This window comes from Papio anubis, chromosome 4 (assembly GCF_008728515.1).
Source record: "Papio anubis isolate 15944 chromosome 4, Panubis1.0, whole genome shotgun sequence".
Classification (NCBI taxonomy): domain Eukaryota; kingdom Metazoa; phylum Chordata; class Mammalia; order Primates; family Cercopithecidae; genus Papio; species Papio anubis.
The window spans coordinates 118,106,259-118,126,261 of NC_044979.1; the positions used below are offsets into that span (position 1 = coordinate 118,106,259).

The window sequence follows — 20,003 nt, forward strand, 5'->3', positions numbered from 1 at the left end:
CCAAACCAGGTTACCCCAGCCCATGTCTTTTGTGGGTCTTGCTTTTTGATGCCTCCCAGGGCTATAATTGCCCATAAGAATATCCAAGTTTAGCCTCATACCCACACTATTTAGAAATCAGAAGAACCCTCAAGGGAATCTTCATTCACAGCAATTGCATATCCCATAAATACCAGTCATTACGGTAGCATTTCACAGCACTGCTATCTCCAGAACCAGAGACCTCAGTACTTCCAGCAGGTGCTAGGCAGTGTTCCAGAGCCCATGGAAGATCATGGCGTAAACATGATGAAATGTCCAAAGGAATCACTTTTGCAGCAACATTTTGAGGGCAATGAAACATAATTTTATACTAAAACAAATGAGTAGACTAGTACAATATAACATTTTCACACGCAAAAATCAGTTATTTCGTGCAATTTTCACCTTCTCAAGGCTCATCCAGGATCCTGTCTTCTTCTTGCACACCCTTGTATCCACCCTTCTCCCTGGGTGGAGTAGCTTGAGAAGTGCAATGCAACAAGGCACTGTCAGCACAGTCTGCTGGAGTCATCAGCCAAGGGCTGGTTCAGAGATGTGGTGCCATCTTAGAGAAGGAAATAGAGAAAGCAGACAAGAAATGGTAAGACTGCTGGTGTCAGCACTGGCTCCGCAACAGCCAGTCCAGGCTAGCTGTCCAGCCCTGGCCCTCTATGTTCCCACAGCAGATAAACTGGGGTGCTGAGTGTTTCATTTTGGTTGGGTTGGGGTGGGACTGGAAATCTGGAAATTCCCCTACCACACAGGACATTGCTTTGATTGTGCTGTGTTACCTGAACTAATATTGGAGTCTTAGAGCAGAATAAAGGCAGTGGCGTTTGTCTGCTCCTCTACTGAAAACAACTTTACATAGTGTATTAGTAACTGTGATACTAGGAAATAGTTATTGAGTGCTCTCTATGTGCCAGACACAGTGTCAAGCATGTTACATGTTATTCTACTTCATCTTTGGAAAAAGACCATTGAGCAGATGATTATCATTTCCCTTTCATAAAGAGGACAAGGATTAAACAGCCTCAGATGTCCACTGAGGGGTGGTGAGCAGACACCCAACTCCATCTGACCCATTTGCCACAAGGCCCAGTAGGCGGTGGAGATCCTGTGTCCCCATCTCCAGGCCAAATGGGCACCATGCCAAGATAAATTCTTTAAACCAAACCACATGACTTCTTATTGAGTGAGGTGGGCTGGACCAGACTGCTAGCCACCCTCTAATCCTTCCATGTCAGTGCCGAGGGAAAGGCCTCACTGGTGTGCCTTGCAGTGGCTCAAAGGCTCAGAACTTTTCCAAGGAACTCTGAGATGCTGTGTCCCAGTTGGGGAACTCGGGGGACTCATGACACTCTGAGGCAGAAAATGCTACGCTGTGGATCCTTCTACCTCCTCTTTGATTGTGTCATCCAAACACCAAAGGTCCTTTTCTGCCTTAAACCTTAGAAAGTGTTGACTATAAAACTAAATGAGAAATGAAAACTGCTGTGCAATTACGTGTTTCTGCTATTGATGCGATTTGAAAACTGTGGCTTGAACTATTTTCTTCTCACTGATTTTTCCAGTGAGCTTGCTTTATTCTTCTATGAATTCAGTTTGACGGTCTTAACTTAACCAGGTCCTTCAGGCTCTACCAAATTGGGAATTATGGGAGGATTTCTATGAGATGTGTGTGAGAGCTCCGATGGCAATAGTTAATTGATTTTCTGCTTTAGAGTTTACTAAATGGCTTTATGTCTTTTTTTATATTTTTTATCTCTCTCTGGAAAACAGTACCAAGATTTTCATTCTTTCTAAAATATAGATGATAAATCTCAGGCTTAGAGACTGGCTTTTTCAAGGCACTACAATATTCTGTGGAATCAAAAACCCAATTCTTTGAATTCCAGATCATGTAATTCTTCTACTATGTGTTAGGCAGGGCTGTCTGGAATTCCTGATGTTTGAATATTTTTGACACACAGTAAGCAGAAGTTTAATATGGTTCCACTCAATATAAATGCAGCCTGGTGTATTTGTAAGAAGGTGGACCCCAAAGCTAGATGGCATGTGTGTGAATCATGGTTTTGAAACTTACTGGTTGCTTATACTCTTTGTCCCTTAATTCCTATACTTTAAAATGAACATGCCACTAGCAATTCCTTGTGGATATAAGGATTCAGTGAGACAATACACAAGTGCCCAGAATTGTACCTGGCACGAGACAGACACTCATACAATGATGCTTCACTATTATTGTAGATAATTAGCAAAAGCTTAATTATCAGAAATCCAGCCTTCCCAAATCCTTACACTCATGTCTTGGCCTGAGATCTGAAAATTACTGGAACATAGTAACAGCAGTTACAACATAACAACAGTCTTTTCTTTGAGAAACTGTTCAATGCAGGTTGAGGGGATGAAGGGCAGAAGGAGCCCCACACTCCTTGATGTTGTTTGGAAGCTTACGTATTCTCAGCCATCTGAAGTTGGTGGATGGAAACTAATCTTTCCTTACCAGGGAAGAAGTTGAGGCTAGGACAGGTCAACTGATTTTTCTACAGACCTCAGGATGATGGAGATGGATCTTGATGTAATTTCTTGTTCAGGGCTGGCCCCCCTTTACAGAGCCCCAACACCCCTTTCAAACCTGGGTAGGGTGCCAAGCAAGCAATGTCCAGACTTAATCCAGAAACCTTGGATGCCAGGAGGATCTGGGAGCAGGGAAACCAGTAGAGGAGGGAAGTGAGCATGAGACACAGAGGCAGCCGTCAGTGGGGACTGATGCTGCCATGTTTGGTGACAAATGCCTGGGATGGCAGGTAGGCTCCAAGCTTCGATGGAGAGTGGAAGTGAGCACAGGGAGCAGCTGACTGCCATTTGGAAAGCTGAGCATTCAGGAGATCAGTGAGATACAGGAGGGCCAGCAGGAAGCAGTGCCTGCACACAGAGCCAGGTATAGATTGTTGTCTGTCATCATACAATGGAGGGCAAGTGATGGAACCTGCAGGCAGAGGCTGCCCCCAGACCACAGAGGAGAAGAACAAAGTCAAGGGCTGACACTGGAGGCACACCTAGAGAACTTCGGTTCCACAAAATATTTCCTAGCTGGACACTTGGAAGTCTGGTGTGGAATATTACAGTGTGCCTGTCAGAGGTGTTGGAACCAGAGCGACTCCATTTCGAGTGAGGGCTAGGAAAATGAGGCTGAGACTTGCTGGGCTGCATTCTCAGAAAGTTAGGCATTCCTAGCCTCCAGATGTTTACAGTTAGGGAACAAATTAATAATGTTTACGAAACAGCCCTAGACTTGGGTGCGTCCAGATATCCTGATATCTGGAGAACAAAAGCATTCTGAATAATATCAATTCTTGCAAAATATGGTAATTGAGAAAATGAATCCTTTATCACAAATCCTTATAGTAGGACATATTTCCCTATATCTGCAAGCATTGTACCTGGGGTGGATGTGTTCCTCCTCTTACTTTTGGGAACGTCTATCCTACTCTGTCTATGGAGTGGCTGTTCTTTCACCACTTTACTTTCTTAATAAACTTGCTTTTGCTTTGCACTGCAGACTCACCCTGAATTCTTTCTTGCACGAGATCCAGGAACCCTCTCTTGGAGTATGGATTGGGATCCCTTCTCTGTAACATTCCCAGGAATCACCAGCAACAAACATTGTTGGATAGAGAATGCATTTGTATATTCAATAGCAGAATAACATAGAACTGGAATGTTAGTCATTCAACACTTGTCCCAAAGTACATCATATTCTTTGGTACAAGTAAAAGGTCCAAGAAATGTTAAGTGTCATATGAATTTGTAAGCCTGATCTTGGAAGATTCTAAACATGCTTGCATTTCTTTCTGACTTGGTATTTCCCAGACAGTGGATGGTTCTGGTCAATCTGATAGATTTGGGGTTGGGTGGAGGCTAGTTGTAACCGAGCTCCTTTAGGAGAGCTTTTTGAGAGGATTATGTGTCAGAAGCTGAGGTCTCCCCACTGCTTGAGACTGGATTAAGCAGCTCCCATAGCTGAGAAAGTGATCATTGGCAACCGACAAATGCCCCACAATGATTTTGTCTACAGAGTTTTATAATTTGCTGTGTGTTTTTGTGCACATTGTGGGTTTCTAAAAACACACTGATATGCTTTCAGGTGTGTTCAGTTTTTCTCAATTAATTTTTAAATTTTCTTGATAAAGTCCTGAGCGGAAAAAAAAAAAAAAAAAAGCCCTTGATTTCGTTAAGGAGTGGGTCCTAGGGTGGGTTGAGACTCCTTTGCTGTGAACGTCACACCAACTAGATGAGCAGGATCACTTCCTCTTGTACCACCGAGGGTGAAGGCACATTCGCCTCACCTGATATGATGGGGTGGCCCTGGGCATCTTCTGCTGGCAGGGCCTCCTGCAGAACAAACTTGATCAGCTTGGTTCCCCACACAGCTCCACCACCCACAGACTCTGCCATCTTTCCTGCTGCTTTTCTTCTTGAGGTCATGTTCTGAGCATTCCCACGCGGCCTTGTTCTAGATCATTTGGTTTTTCCAGCTCCTTCCTGAAACCAGAGTGAAAATACTGAGATAGCCTCAGTCCTTTGCCCTGAAAATGTTTGATGTCAGCATTCATAGCCAAGGTGTTGCTACTTTACTCTGCTGCTCTGTTTCCATTTCCAATGCACAGATCCAGGACAGAGACTATACAAGGATTTGGTTTCCTCAGTGCCAATGCTCCTTCATAATTGCTTTTGCAAAATTAATGTAATAAAATGACTTTCCCAAAATGACTGCTTCAGGGAAAGCATGTTTTTTTTAGAATTACTTGACTCCAGGCTGAAACTTTTTTTCCCTGAGCTCTCCGTGAGAGGGTCTTTCCTAACACATGTAGACTTTCCCTCTGATGTTTATCCTGTTGTCTCCAACTGTGTTTCCTTAGGCTGCTGTATTACCCTTTGTGCTTTAACTGTTTTTTTCCCTCAAGTACACGTAAGTATCAGTGTTACAGAACATGCGTATAAAAGGGGAGACTTGTGTTTCCTTAGGCTGCTGTATTACCCTTTGTGCTTTAACTGTTTTTTTCCCTCAAGTACACGTAAGTATCAGTGTTACAGAACATGCGTATAAAAGGGGAGACTTTACACGCAGCAAGTAAATGGGAAATTTCGCATATGACCAAAATTTGACTCTTTTGAGCAATTTTTAGTGGAAGAATTCATATTCATTTTCAAATTCATTTGCACAATCTCCACTATATGAGCGGTAAGCACTGGGAAGAAACAGAAGTTGATCTGTCCTAATCTGTTCACTTTCCTCAGGAGGGCTGCTGGATGAGATGTTTAACCACGCAGGCGCTGGACACTTCCGTTTCTTGGGCAGCATCTTGGTCAATCTCTCTTCCTGCGTGGCGCTGAACCGTTTCCAGGCTGTGCATTCTGTCGACATCCTGGAGACTAAAGCACATGAACTCTTGCAGCAGAACAGCTTCTTGGCCAGTAAGTACGCAATGAAAAAATACGTTCAACAAGGTGCCAACTCCTGTAAGTTGTCATTTTGGGAGTTTCTCCCTAAAGGTGTCTTACGATAGCTCAGAAAGAAAAGAAGTCCTTTCCAGATAAAACATAAAATAAAGCAGAATTAGTTGCCTTAGATAAAACATAAAATAAAACAGAAATATTTGCCTTGGTTAATAAAAAGTTGTACCTTATGCCATAGTGACTAATAACGTTTTCACCATCCTAGGACCATTGCTATTTACTGCTTCTGCTCTTACCATTTTATGACATCATGTTCTGGTTAAATCTCACTTCATAAATCTTATTATTCCTGATTAAAATTATACTCTGATTTCCTGCATCACCTTTACTTTGATCAGAGTATCTTGATATCCTGGTTGGGGCGGAGAGCAGGCAATGGTCAACTCTACTCCATTATTTAATTGTTCACCCATTCAAGATAAATATGGTGATGCTCTCATATTCTTTTGGAATATACATTTAATTATTTTTAATAGAAGTTTTCTATTAGTTTGTTAAGGTTGCTGTAACAAAGTATCGCAGACTAAAACAAGAGAAGTTTATTGTCTCAGAGTTCTGGAAGCTAAATATTCCAGATGGAGACATCCACTGGTTTTTCCTGCGGGCTATGAGGAGAGGATCTTCTCTAGGCCCCTGTCATTGGCTTGTAGGTGGCCATCTTCTCCCTGGCTTTCTGCACCTCATCTTCCCTCTATGTATTTCTCTGTGTTTAAGTTTCCCTCTTTTTATAAAGACACCTGCATATTGAGTTAGGGCGCACCCTAATGGCCCTCATTTTAACTTGATTACTCTTTAAATGTTATCTCCAAATATAGTCACATTCTGAGGTACTGGGGGTTAGAACTTCTACATATGAATTTAATAGCGGACATGATTTAGCTGTAATAGGCTTTATGAACGCAATTCAAAGAATCCATGTGGCATAAAATAGAATCCATGTATTTAAGTTATGAATGATAAGTAACCCCAAAGAGATGGATTCTGCACATTGAGTTAACATCTGCAATCAAGAGAAGAAATCCCTGCAAAAATCATCTAACAAATAATTTCTTTGTGTTGATTATACCACAGTTTGCTTTTATGAAAAATACAAAGCAGCACTGGACAGGGAATTAAGAGATCTTGGTTTAGGCTTACCACCAATTGCCTGTGTGACTGAAAGTCAGCTTTGCCCCTGGGGGCTCGGGCTCTGAGTCTGCAGGAGTGGAGGGCTGTGAGTGTCAGGCTCCTGCAACTTTCTTGTCTTGCCCAGTGTAGACGTGGTTAGAGCCACTCCCTGCAGTGTGGTAATGCTTCACTTTTCCTTTTCTGCCACTAGGTATCATTTTCAACAATTCCTTACTCGGCAAGAGCTTCAGATCAGAGTCTGTCAAACTGCCACCCCATGTCTCATATACAATCCGGACCAATGTGTTATACAGCATGCGAACAGATGTGGTAAAAAACCCTTCCTGGAAGTTCCACCCTCAGAATCTACCAGCTGATGGATTCAAATATAACTACATCTTTGTCCCACTGCAAGACATGATCGAAAGAGCCATCATTTTGGTGCAGACTGGGCAGGAAGTCCTGGAACCAGCAGCACAGACTCAGGCGGCCCCTTACCCCTGCCATACCAGCGATCTGTGAGTAGCCTGGGGCTGGAACCACCGACAGTGAGAAGGGCCTTGCATTTGGCAAGCCGAGGAGAGAAAACTCTGAGTTTTTCTATGGTTATTTCAAAAAGCACTGTTAAAAAAGTTCACCACCTACTTTTTAATTTTGTAAGGTTCTTTTTTTTTTAATATGCTTGTAATCTTCAGGTAGAAGAAATATAATGGTTGAGTTAATACAATCAAGTGAAGTTTTAAATTTGACATCAGGCATCATCTACAGTTTTAAATACACTTAAAATATATTTGATGAATAACATTCACAAGGGCTGTGCATGTCCAACAAAAGACTCCACTTATCTAATCTTGGGAAAACTGAGGGAGGTTATTTTCTCTGCAGTGCAAATCCTTAGACATAGGCTGTATACTGGGCAGGGTGGCGAGGGATTCCATACAGGCCTTGATCGTGGCTTAGGTACCCATGAAGTAATACGAGAACATTTAGGAGTTCAATTGTATAATTTGGCTGGTGACATCTACAGGAATAGAGGGGAAGCTCAGTGAAGGGCTGGAGCAGCTGCACAAGAGGACTTGGAGGGGACATGATGGAGGCATTAAAGCATCCATCAGGGAGGCCAGGCAGGGGATGTTTGCAGAGAGGACAGGAGGCTGTGGTCGGACTGGGGCTCAGTGAACCTGAGGGTGAGCTTGGACACCTTGGCAGAGTCAGACAATGAAAGGACTTCAAAGCTCACCAAAGGGGGGTGAGCCGTATTGCTGTGGGCTGTGGGGCTCAGCCTGGATTTCTTACTTTCCTCATGGTACATACTGTTCTCATAAGCATCCTGCTCCCACAGCTGGCCTGGCTCTGGATAACACAGGTCGTTCATTTGCAGTCCCTGCATGCTGGCTCTGTTGCAGGGCCTCAGGAAGTTACCACCTTCTTACAATACTAAAGGGACAGGTTTGCATGTTCTATTAGTTACGAGAACAGGGACAAGTACTCATCCTTCATCGAGACACTGCCAGTAACAACTCATGGCACCTCCCACCCCTGACTGGGGCAGAGCCATGGACCACCAAGCAGAAATCAGGACTGCCTCTCTACGTGACTGGGCGACACACATGTAAGGACAGGTGACTTGATGTCTTAACCCCTCCTTCCCATCTAGTGATATGCCGCATACATAAGAGCACATCCACACATTTTTTTTATGAAAATGCTGGTGGTACAGGAAGAACTTTCCCACAGTGGGAGGATAAAGGCTGAAGATCACCTGACTGGATTTATCTTGGATAGCCTAGTGTGGTGCAGCGAACCAAAGGTCAGCAAAAAAGAGACTAAGGCGACATTTTCACTCAGGGGCTGCCTTGTTAGTCGGACTGTTAGTAAGCCTCTTAACTTCTTTCTTTGTAAAATGACAGCTTTTCTTTCTTTTCAAAGTGATGATATTTTTGGCTTTGAACATTTTCAACCAGTGATTTTCTGCTCCTAAAGCATTTTTCTTGGAGGTGATAGCAGCAGGAGCAGAACCCGAGGAAACTGCTGTTGTTGGCTAGTTGTCACGCACAAACACTTCATCCTCACCTCAAACACCTGAGAGGTCTGAGAATTAATGATCTGTATTAGATACTGAGAGAAGCCAATGTTTTATTATGCTCATTTTCTAAAGGTAAACCTCAAATCTACCGCATTCTGACAGTCTCCTAGCTCCAAAGTATGCTATGATCTCCACCCATGAAAGAGGGGGGTTGTGCTTACGTGGATGGGAAGATGACAATTCCCTCTGCTCCTGTTCACAGGAGGAGGCTGGGGGTTTACTTTGTCCACTCTGACACAGGATATTTCCCAAGAAGGCACGATGGGAAGAACAGCATACACTCCTACAAATGTATTGATTGAAAGCTAGAAATGGCCTGAATAATCAGTTTTCAATTCCTACTGATTGGCCGGGCTCGGTGGTTCATGCCTGTAATCCCAGCACTTTGGGAGGCCGAGACGGGTGGATCACGAGGTCAGGAGATCGAGACCATCCTGGCTAACATGGTGAAACCCCGTCTCTACTAAAAATACAAAAAAGTTAGCCGGGCGTGCTGGCGGGCACCTGTCGTCCCAGCTACTCGGGAGGCTGAGGCAGGAGAATGGTGTGAACCAGGGAGGTGGAGCTTGCAGTGAGCCGAGATCGTGCCACTGCACTCCAGCCTGGGTGACAGAGCAAGACTCCGTCTCAAAAAAAAGAAAAAAAACAACAAAAAAACCCACAAATCAATTCCTACTGATCATAGTGTATGGCTAACGGACATTGTGAGAGAGCTAGAAAGGAGGCATTGAGGCACATGGATGGAGATGTATCTTTTTCACCCCTTCAAGATAAATTCTGATGTATGAGAAACATTCCAGCCTAAAACACTGGAATGAGTGGAATGCCCAGGTATGATTCTGGTGTCATGGAATTACCTCTTATTTTACTACTGGGACACTGCAACATAACTCCTCAGAAGTATTGTTTTACTTCTCTGAGAAAGATGAAGAAGTATTTTACTTCTCTGAAATATTTAAATCTTTGAGATTTCTCGTTGTGCTACATCCTTCTTTCATCGCTAGTTTCAAAGTCTCCCTTTCTTGAGGGCTTAGAGTACCTGCAGTGATTGAAACACAGTCTGAGATCTTGAAAGGACTCAGCCACTTGAGTAAAAATCCTAAAGCACGGTTTGTCCTGTAGACAACATTTGTTAAACATTTTTTAGTAGTTTCCTCCAGCTTACTAAATGAGCTACATATTCATTAATTGATGAATTTATTCAATGACATTTATGTACTATTTGTCAGTCTCTAGACTGAATCAGTAAAGAAAATAAGTAAACCAGTAAGGAAAATAGGCGAATCAGTAAAGATAATAGGTAAAAATCCCCGCTCTGGTGAGACTTACAGTCCAGGGAAGCAGGGATGCCACAAATACAATTAAGAAGACAATTGCATTGAATGATAGGAAGCAGGAAGTGCCGTGGAGTTGGGAAATAGGATGAGCAGGGTCAGGGACACTAGGAGGGGAAGATGGAATTGTTAATGTGGATGGGGTAGACCCTATCAGGAAGGTACCATTTTAACAAAGACTTGATGGGATGCAGAAGCACAAGGGGAAGTGTGTTCTAGGGCAGAGGAACCCCCCATGAAAAGGCCGTGTGGTAGGAGTGGCCTAGGGTATGTGTGAAAAGTCATCAGAGCAGAGTGCACAAGGGTGAGAGGGTGGGAGATGAAGTCCAAGAGCTGATCATAGATTGTGTGGTTGCAGGTGATTGGAGTGGTATTAAAAGACTGAAGGAGAGTTTTGAGCAGGAGTGATATCATCATCTGACTTATACTGTAAAAGTCTTGCTCAAGCCGTTGTGTGGAAAAGAGCTTGTAGGGGTATGTGTGGGACAGAGAAATCATTTAGAAGGCTGTTGTAATAACCCAGGTGAGAGATGATGGTGGTTTGGTCCAGTGTGGTAGCAGAGAAACTGGTAAAAAGTGGTCAGATTCTTGGTTGCATTCAAGAAGTAGAGGCAACAGAATTGCCAAAAGATTTTGTGAATGTGTGATAGAGAGACATCGAGGAAGATTCCCCTATTTCGGTCCAAGTAACTGGATTGCTGGAATTATCTCTAACTATGATAGAAAAACCGTGGGTAGAGGTTTGGAGGATAAGGATAGAAACTCAGCTTTGGCCATATCTAGTTGCCATTTAGGAATCCAAAGGAAATGTTAAGTAGGCAGATTTATTCAGGAGGCTGGGACAATGTACCTGGATCTATTAATTTAGGAGTCTCCCCCATTTTGATGGCATTTAGAACTCTAAGATATTACCATGGGAAGGAGTATAGATAGAAAAATAGAGAGGGCCAAGACCAAGTGTGGGGCCCTCCCATGAAGAGGTCAAGGAGAAGAGGAGATTGAGAAAGTATCATTGAGGCAGGAGAAAAACCTACAGAGTGTGGAGTCCTTGAGGCCAAGCTGAGCAAAAGACTCCAGGAAGGGGAGTGATCAAGTGTGTCATATGTGGGTCATGGGTGAAATAAGGTAAAGACAGGTAATGGACCACTGGATTTACATCATCCAGGACTTCATAGAGAGCAGCTTCCATGATGTGGTGAGAATGACCGCCAAATTAGAGTGGATAGAAGGGAGACTTGGAGGGGTAGAATTGGAGAGTGAATTCAGACAGCTCTCAATGGGAAGAAATGGGCAGTGACTTCTTCTTTGGGAAAAAGTTTTTTTTTTTTTTTTTTTTTTTTAAATATAAGATGCTATCTGGGGAATAGTACAGTAAGATGGGAAAATTGGTAGTGTATAAGCCCGGGGGACAGCTGTGTCCTGAATTAGTCAAGGGGAAGAGACCTACTTCCCCTCAACAAGTGGAGAGACCTACTATAGGTGGGAACATGGCAATTCATCTGTGGTAACAAAACCTGTTTAACTCTATTTAACTAAAAATTTTCCACTCTTCTTGCACACAGATCTCTCTCTCTCCTCCTTTTCTTTTTCATGTAGCATCTACCAGCAGCTCATGGAACTAATGTCCTTAAAGGCATGCATTGGAAAATGTTGCTGGAGACTGTAGAGTTAGATAGGCAGCAGCAGTTTTTGATATTTCATGTTCCTATCAACTCCATGATTCATAGGCAGTTATCATACAGTAATTTTATGATTGGAACTATAGTGTGTACCTCAAGAATATAAAGGAATTCAATTGTTAAAGTATTGCTTCAAAGAATAAGCCAACTTACTAAAAAAGTTTTCAGAAAACGAAAACCACAACAATATTCTGGAATTGTTTTATATGCTCAAAGAATATTTATTTGAAAGGGCACCTGTTATTTCCTCTATTGCTTTTTGGCTGCTTCAATTCACACCACCCTGGGGTGGGTTCAAGAGAAGGAGAAATGGAGCGTGCTGGGTCAGGCTGAGTGATGGCTCCCACGAGGCGTTGCATCTGGACTTTGACGTGTCTTGGGCGAAGTGTAGAGTGAAGCGTTGACAGCCACTCATGCTTGAAATGTTGAATTCCTGCTTAAAAAAAAATCAGCTTGATCCACAACAGACCAGTCAGAGGATCTCTCATTTTATTTATTTTGATTGTTTCTCTTCCTTGGGCTCTACTTCAGGTAACTTTATTAAACACCTCTCTCTTCCATTTAGTCAACGATCGTTGTTCTCAGCAGAAATTCCCATTCCTGATAACCCCCAGTGCTCAGAACTGCTGGAGCCTCCTCTGTTGCCCGCAGGCTCTGTGCTGTCCCACCAATGCAGGTAATTTGTTGATGATACCAACTGTAGTGGGAAGGAGAAGAGAAATGCTCGTTAAATTTTATAATTCTTCACTTTCTCAAGCCCCACACAGCTCTTATAAACTTATCTCCTTGCTGGGCGGAGGAGGATGGTTTCTCATTAAAACCTCAGCAAATCATTTCTCCAATTTGTCTATATTCTTTCCTTCAACAGCAGCAAAGTAATCTCTTAAAATTTTGTATCACATTAAAAAAATCATCTCATTTATCCTCTAAGAACCTTAAAAGTACAACAGAAGAAATTGAGACTCTGATAGGGTAAGTTATTTCCCCCAAGGTCTCACAGCATCTTAATACCCCTCACTCCCCAAATAAAGTATTAATTGCCACTTGCTACTTTTAAGCACTTTAAGCAGGAGCCTTGGTCACTTGGCTGCCATTTCATTCCATTGTATCTGAAAGTCTGGTATGTTTTCGGCCAGGCATGGTGGCTCACGCCTGTAATTCCAGCACTTTGGAAGGCCGAGGCGGGCAGATCACGAGATCAGGAATTCGAGAGCAGCCTGGCCAACATGGTGAAACCTGGTTTCTACTAGAAATACAAAAATTAGCTGGGCATGGTGGTATGCGTCTGTCATCCCAGCTACTCGGGAGGCTGAGGCAGGAGAATTGCTTGAACTCGGGAGGCGAAGGTTGCGGTGAGCTGAGATTGTACCATTGCACTCTAGCCTGGGTGACGAGAAAGCTCTGTCTCAAAAAAAAAAAAAAAAAAAAAAAAAAAAGAATGTCTGGTATGTTTTCTTATATCCTAGCCAGAGCTCAGATTTGAGCAGTACTTCTTAACCTGGGTTGGTAGGAGTTTGTAAGTGTGTGGGGTGTTTTGATGGTAACAATGGGGTCCAGTGTATGTTTAGTGCCTGAGGGCCAGAGGTGACGATTGTTTTGTCATAAATGGCACTGTAGTGTGCAATGAAGAATAGTCCTAGCCAAATTCCAAAACAAGCTCATTTAGATCCACTGTTTGCTCTGCCTCTGATAAATTATTTCAAGGGGCTTCCTCATTCACTCATATAGTTATTCCTGTATTCATCTATGTAAAAACATTTTGTTTTCACATTAACTGTATGACACACATTATTCCATGCTGGGATGGATGCAGAGATGAGCACTATGCAGTTCTTGAGGTCAAGAAATTCACTGCTTAATGCAATAGCTAGTGTACATTCATAACTAATAAGGGGTGAAAAGAGAGATACAGATGCTTTAAAAGTGGCAGCACTGGGTTGATAACAATTGGTTTCATGCCTTCCTCTACCTAGTAAAATATAGCAGAATTTCTTGGTAGAATTTTTATGATCTGGGACTCTGAATTAAGGTCTCAGTCTCCTTTTTCAGACATATTGGATCTTGACAGTGCATCTCACCTTCTAAGTTTATCTGATCTCTTTCAAGCTTTCTGGATCCCTTTAGAGTCTCAGACTTGGAATGATGACAGAACTGGGATGAAAAAACTGCATTTGGGTGCCAGTTTTGCCACTTGCTGGTTCACAGGACCTTGGGCCAGTTTTGCACCAGCTTTGGGTGTCAGTCTCCTCACTTCGTACACGGTTTAACTGCTGCCTGCCCAGTGCATTGGCTTGTAGTGGGCAGTGAAGCATCCTGCTTGAGGAGACCCTGAGACTTGTTGGGGGCAACACCAGGCACTGTGAGTGGGTGGGTGCTCTGAGTGGCAGCCCACTCCATTCTTGAGCAGCTTCAACTGTGAGAAAGTTCTTCCACCTACTGATGCAGAAGGTCAATACAGGTCTGATGGTCTTGGATGGTGTTAGATTCAGAGAGGTGAGGATGCACGCGAGCATCTTCCCTTCTCCCTGGCTTTCCCGAGGGAGTTACAAAAACTAGGAACAATAAAATGAATGACAGCCAACATTCCCCTTTGTTTGTAGTTAGGGAGGTGCACTTACTTTCATGCACGGCTCTGGCAATGGCTGAGTCAGGAACACTAGAGTCTTAAATGCCCCTTACTTCACCTTCCTGGACCTCTAATCTCCTCCAATTCACAAATCACGTCAGACTCCAACTGACTGTGTTGCAGAAGGCAGCAGAAGACAGACATCTGGCAAGTGACAGGGGCAACATGAGTCTGCGCCTCTGGTTTCATGAAAAGGGAAGGGAGGATAAAGGGAGAGAGAGAAAGCAGAGGCCGAATGCACTGGTCCTTCTATTCAGCAGTTGCCCCGAAATATGTTGTGTCTCCCCAGGGTTGGTGAGGACTGCTCCTGGGCAGTAGTGGTGACGGGGACCAGTGGAGAGGGGCAGGAGGAGGGCAGGGCAGAGGCCAGGCTGAAAGGTGGTGGCCGAAAATTTGCCACCTCCTTGCACTTGCCTCAAAGTCCTACATCCTGAGCAAAAAAACAAAACAAAACAAAACAAAACAAAACAAAAACCAAAAAAACCAAAACCAGCTGATTTCTCAGGGTGATTCATTGCACTCACTGATAGTGCTGACAGGCAACTAACAGATCAAATACCATGAGCAAGGGTTACTAAAATGGGAACCAAAAAGGTCCACCTGTAGAAAAAGCAATGGTGACAATTAATGTTTATGAAGATCAGAGTATCCCTTTAGAAAGGCTTAAAGAAGTAAGAGTTTAATTTTGTAATGGTACAATTTATAGATAGTTCTTTGATTTGGGTTCCAGAAAAGGGGAAACATGCAGAGAATATTCTAGATTCTTAGTTTGATTCATGCTCTTCTGATAAGGAGAGAATCCTGTTTTTGAGGTTACTGAGGCATCCCTGACCTTTGTGTGTATGTTTTTTATTTTTAGTTCTATAAACAAGTGATAAGAGTGAAGAAAATAGAGAAAATAATTCACACTTAATATCCTGTTCTAAAACTACACTTACTGGTTTATTTATGTTTTGTTTCAGGATGAGTCCCTCCATCCTTTGTCCTTGTGATGCATGTTTTACAAACTAGAAATCGCAAAATCTTGCCAAGAGTTAGGCTGAAGGTTTTTGTGCTACATATTCATTTGGGAACTATTTATGGAGTGCTTACTACGTGTCATGCACTGTAATCGCATGACATATGTTAGGGGATGTAGTCCTGCCTTAAGGAAGCTTTGAGAGCAGAGATTGTTATGACCATATTAAGATGAGACAACCAGCCTGGACAGCATAGCAAGACCCTATCTCTACAGAAAATAAAATTAGCTGGGCATTGTGGTGTGTTCTGTAGTCCCAGCTAACTGGGAGGCTGAGAGGAGAGAATTGCTTGAGCCCAGGAGATTGAGGCTGCAGTGAGCCCAGATCGTGCCACTGTACTGCAGCCTGGGCAACAGAGTGAGATCCTGTTTGGAAGAAAAAAAAGGCAAGAAAACTATGAATGACTTAAATCTGCTCTGCTGTCACCCTGCTCTAGTGGAGACTGCAAAGGACGAGAATCAGAGCATCTCTTTAAAACTTGGTACTCAGTGCAGTTGGTGGTGGTGGTACATAATACATAATGCTTCAACTTTAATACGAACCCTTTCCAATTATTAAGATCCTAGAAGAGAGGAATTAAAGTCAAAAAATGAAATAATTTTCTCTTCTCCCTTTGTCCCTACTCATCCTTCTTCATTTCCTCTCTTCGTGTGGTTGCTCCTCTTTTAACATGGTGTCTTTTTCCTCATTTTAAAAATTCTTGAAGTGCAAGTTATTTCATTCTTTTCTTATTTGACTTCTATTTTCTCAAAGAACCATACTTGGACTTTATAAATTCTCTCTTTTTTCTCATCTAACTTATTTCTGCTTTTATTTTTATTACTTCCTTTTATGTATCTTCAATATATTCTTTTATAATTTGAGACTAAATTTTAATTCATTATTTTTAGTTTTTTTCTTAAATATTTGTAGTTAAATATAATACGTAGGTACCTAAGGTAATGATTTTTCTTCAACTCCTACCTTATGCCCCACAGATCTCATATGTAGCTAACAATTTATTGTTTTCTAGATGCGTGCAGTACAGGTTTTTATTTTCTCTTTGACCCAAGAGCTGTTTAAATAAAGCTTCTTTTAATTTCCAGGTGGAAATTATCAAGAATTTAAAAAATATGAAAAACTATGTTTACTCATTTTACGTGTAATAAGAAATATACAAATTAAATCTACTCTGTAATAGCATGTTTTTACATACCAGATGGACGAAATACAAAAATTGCATCATATGCTACATTGCCAAATTCTGTTGCTAAATCTTAATTTCTGAATTGCAGCCAAAATATGATCCTTGTTATTTCTGTTTTGGTATCAAGTAATATATAGCCTACTTTTGTGAATGATTAGTAGACACTCAAAAATAATTTCTAATTCCCTATTGTAGGGCAGAGAATTTGATCTGCATTAATTTTGTTACGTAGGATTTTTCTATCCTTAATTTATGTCCTCTTGGTCTGTCTTAGACTGGGATAGGTAAATTATAGTCCCTTGGTTGTCCTTCTCTCTTTTTCCTGTGGAGTTTGGCTTTTGAATATTTGTGCTTTGTTACTGTGTGCATTGCTATGAATAATTGTGTCTTTTAATGCTTTGTGGACATAACTCTAGCTTGTATGGTATTGAAATGGTGAACTCTGCTTTTATTCTCTCTTCTTCACTGTCTCTTCCTCTTCTTCTTCTTCTTTTTTTTTTTTTTTTTTTCTTTGGGTGTTTCTATTTGCTTGATATGCCTTTGCCCATCCTTTCATTTAAATTTTTTTCTGAAGCATTTTGTTTCAGGTGTGTCTCTTGTATGCATTATGTAGCTTATATAGGTGGCATTAATTCTTTGATAGTATAAAATGCAATTATAAATGTATATATATTGTCTTACCTCTATCTTATGTTTCTTATGCTTATAATTTTTCTTTTAAGCTAATATTTAATAATGTTTTCTTATTATCATAGTGGTTACCTTATAGTTATAACATTATATAAGTGATATAAACCCTTGCTTTTTTTTACCACAAGCAATAAAAGCTTATTCTCTTATTTCATCATATATTTTCTCTTGTCCATCATGCCATTTTAGTTGGTATTGTTAATCTTACTTAATGTCATCTTTTGTACTGTTAAAGACACTTATACTAATATTCTACATTTGCCAATATTTTAAAAAATAGTATTTGAGTTTGGCACGCACCAACTTTTTCATCCTCTCTGACTCATTCCCCATTATCCTTCCATTTGTTTTTCATATCATTTCTGCATTTCAGGGAATAGTAGCATTTGCAATCTGTCTTGTAACCTTAATTCCTATTTTTGCTTTAGTCTTGCTTTTACGGGAAAATGCACTCATTGCTTACCATTAGCCCTTTCACTGTAATTTACCAGTCATTATTTGGTGGGATGAAGTTTGCCATCTTGTAATTTCCTTAAGAAGCTCTGATAAGATAATATAACCTGAATTCTTATACACGTAAAACTCTTTGTAGCATTTATATTTGAAGGACATCTTGGCTGAATATAAAACCCTTAGCTCATTCCTTCCTTAAGTATCCTGTAAAAATAGTAGCTCTATTGTGTTTGGTCTTAAATGTTATTATGGAGAAATCTGAGGTCACGTTGGTATTTTTCCCCTTTTATATGACTTGGTAATTTTGACAAGCTGCCAGTAACTTGAAAACTCAATAAATTTATAAGAGTATATTTCATTGTTGAACATTCTAGGACAATTTTCCATGATGACAAGACACATCCTTTGGATGTGTAGATTTTAATTTTTTTTAAATGGAGACTCTTGATGTATTCCAGCTTTGCAAATTTAGAAATATTTAGTTTTTATTTTTCAGAGAGTTTAATTGCCTGCATTTCTTTTCCCTGTGTTTCTAATCAATAGATTTTTACGTTTTAAAAAACTCTATTCCTGTTTCCTTTAGTTGCTTTTCTTGCACCTATTTTCTACGTCCCTTACTGTATTTTGTGCAGCATCATTTCGCCTGTGTTTCTTCCAATTTTATTCTCCTTTGTCTGATGGTTAGTTTTTTTCGTATATTTTTTCTAAGTTCTTCCAATTCACATTTCATATCTTTCTGCTGCTTTACCATCTCATTAACTCAATTATTATGATTGTGCTGTGTGGTGTTTCTTATAGAGGGGCTTGCCTTGTTTAAATTGTTTAAATATATTTAAAGTGATGACAAAAAGTATGTTCACTATTATCATCTGTTCAATGAGACCAACTTTTGGGCATGAGTTTTTCACTTGTTAATAATTATGCAACTCTCAACCTCTTTTTATTTCTTGCACAAATGTTGTGCTAAATTTTTCTTACCATGGTTGTTACTCATCTGGAATGAATTGGATATTCCTGCCCAGGTATCTGCAAGAGGATCCTGTTGGTGGTGAAGACCAGGTGCCACTAATGACCACACAGCTCAAAAGCTTACTTTTCCATTGCCACAAAGGTAGAGTGCTTCCTGAAAACATATGGATTCCTCACATAACCTCCATCTTCTCTTTCCCTGGAAATAGGGTCTAGGAGAAGGCTTCTCACACTACTCAATGTAATTTTTTATTTTTTGCTTTTTCTTGTACACAATAGTTGTTCATATTGATGAGTTACTTGTGATAATTGGATACATGCATACAATGTGTAATAATCAAATCAGGGTAATTGAGATAGCCGTCACTTCAACGATCATTTCTTTGTGTTAGGAATATTCCAAAGCCTGTCTTCTAGCTATTTTGAAATGTACAAGTTACTGTTAACTACAGTTCCCTTAGTGTGCTATTGCACACTAGAACTTATCCCTTCCTTCCATTTGTACACACTAAACAACCTCTAATTATTTTCCCCTCCCCTTTACCCTTCCCAGCGTCTGGGTAACTCACCACTCTACTTTCTACCTCAATGAGTTCAATTTATTTTTAGCTCCCACGTATGAGCGAGAACATATATTTGTCTTTCTGTGTCTGGCTTATTTCACTTAACATAATGTCCTCCAGTTCCATCCATGTTGCTTCAAATGACAGGATTTTATTATTTGTAATGGCTAAATAATATTCCATTTTCTATATATGCCACATTTCTTTATCTTTTCATCCATTGATGAACACTTAGGTTGATTCCATGTCTTAGCTATTGTGAATAAGTCTGCAATAAACATGGGAGTGCACATTTCTCTTTGATATACTGATTTTCTTTCTTTTAGATATACACTCTGCATTGGAATTGCTGGGTCATATTCTAGTTATATTTTTTAGTTACTTGAGGAAACTCCATACTGTTCTCCACAGTGTCTCTACTAATTTACATTCCCACCTAACAGAGTATGGGTTTTCACTTTTCTCCACATCCCTGCCAGTGTCTATTATTTTCTCTCATTTTGATAGTAGCTATTTTAACTAGGGTAAGATGGTATCTCATTGTGGGTTTGATTTGCATTTTTTTGATGATTTATGTTGTTCAGCATATATTTGTATAACTGTTGGCCATTCATAGGTCTTTTTTTTTTTTTTGAGAAATATCGAGTCAGATCTTTTGCCTATGTTTTAATTGGATTATGTGGGTTTCTTGCTATTGTATTTGTTTGAGTTTCTTGTATATTCAGGCTATTAGTCCCTTATCAGATG

At 40.8% G+C, this 20,003-nt stretch overlaps 1 protein-coding gene across 2 annotated transcripts in view; it reads left to right on the plus strand.

The window, feature by feature from the left end:
* Positions 1 to 20,003, plus strand: part of ABCA13 (ATP binding cassette subfamily A member 13) — a 492,370-nt gene that overhangs the window by 174,126 nt on the left and 298,241 nt on the right. For both annotated transcript variants that reach the window (XM_017956721.3, XM_031665413.1), the window contains 2 exons: positions 5,326 to 5,502; positions 6,863 to 7,169. In XM_017956721.3, the coding sequence (XP_017812210.3) occupies positions 5,326 to 5,502; positions 6,863 to 7,169 (484 nt within the window). The remainder of the gene's footprint in view (positions 1 to 5,325; positions 5,503 to 6,862; positions 7,170 to 20,003) is intronic.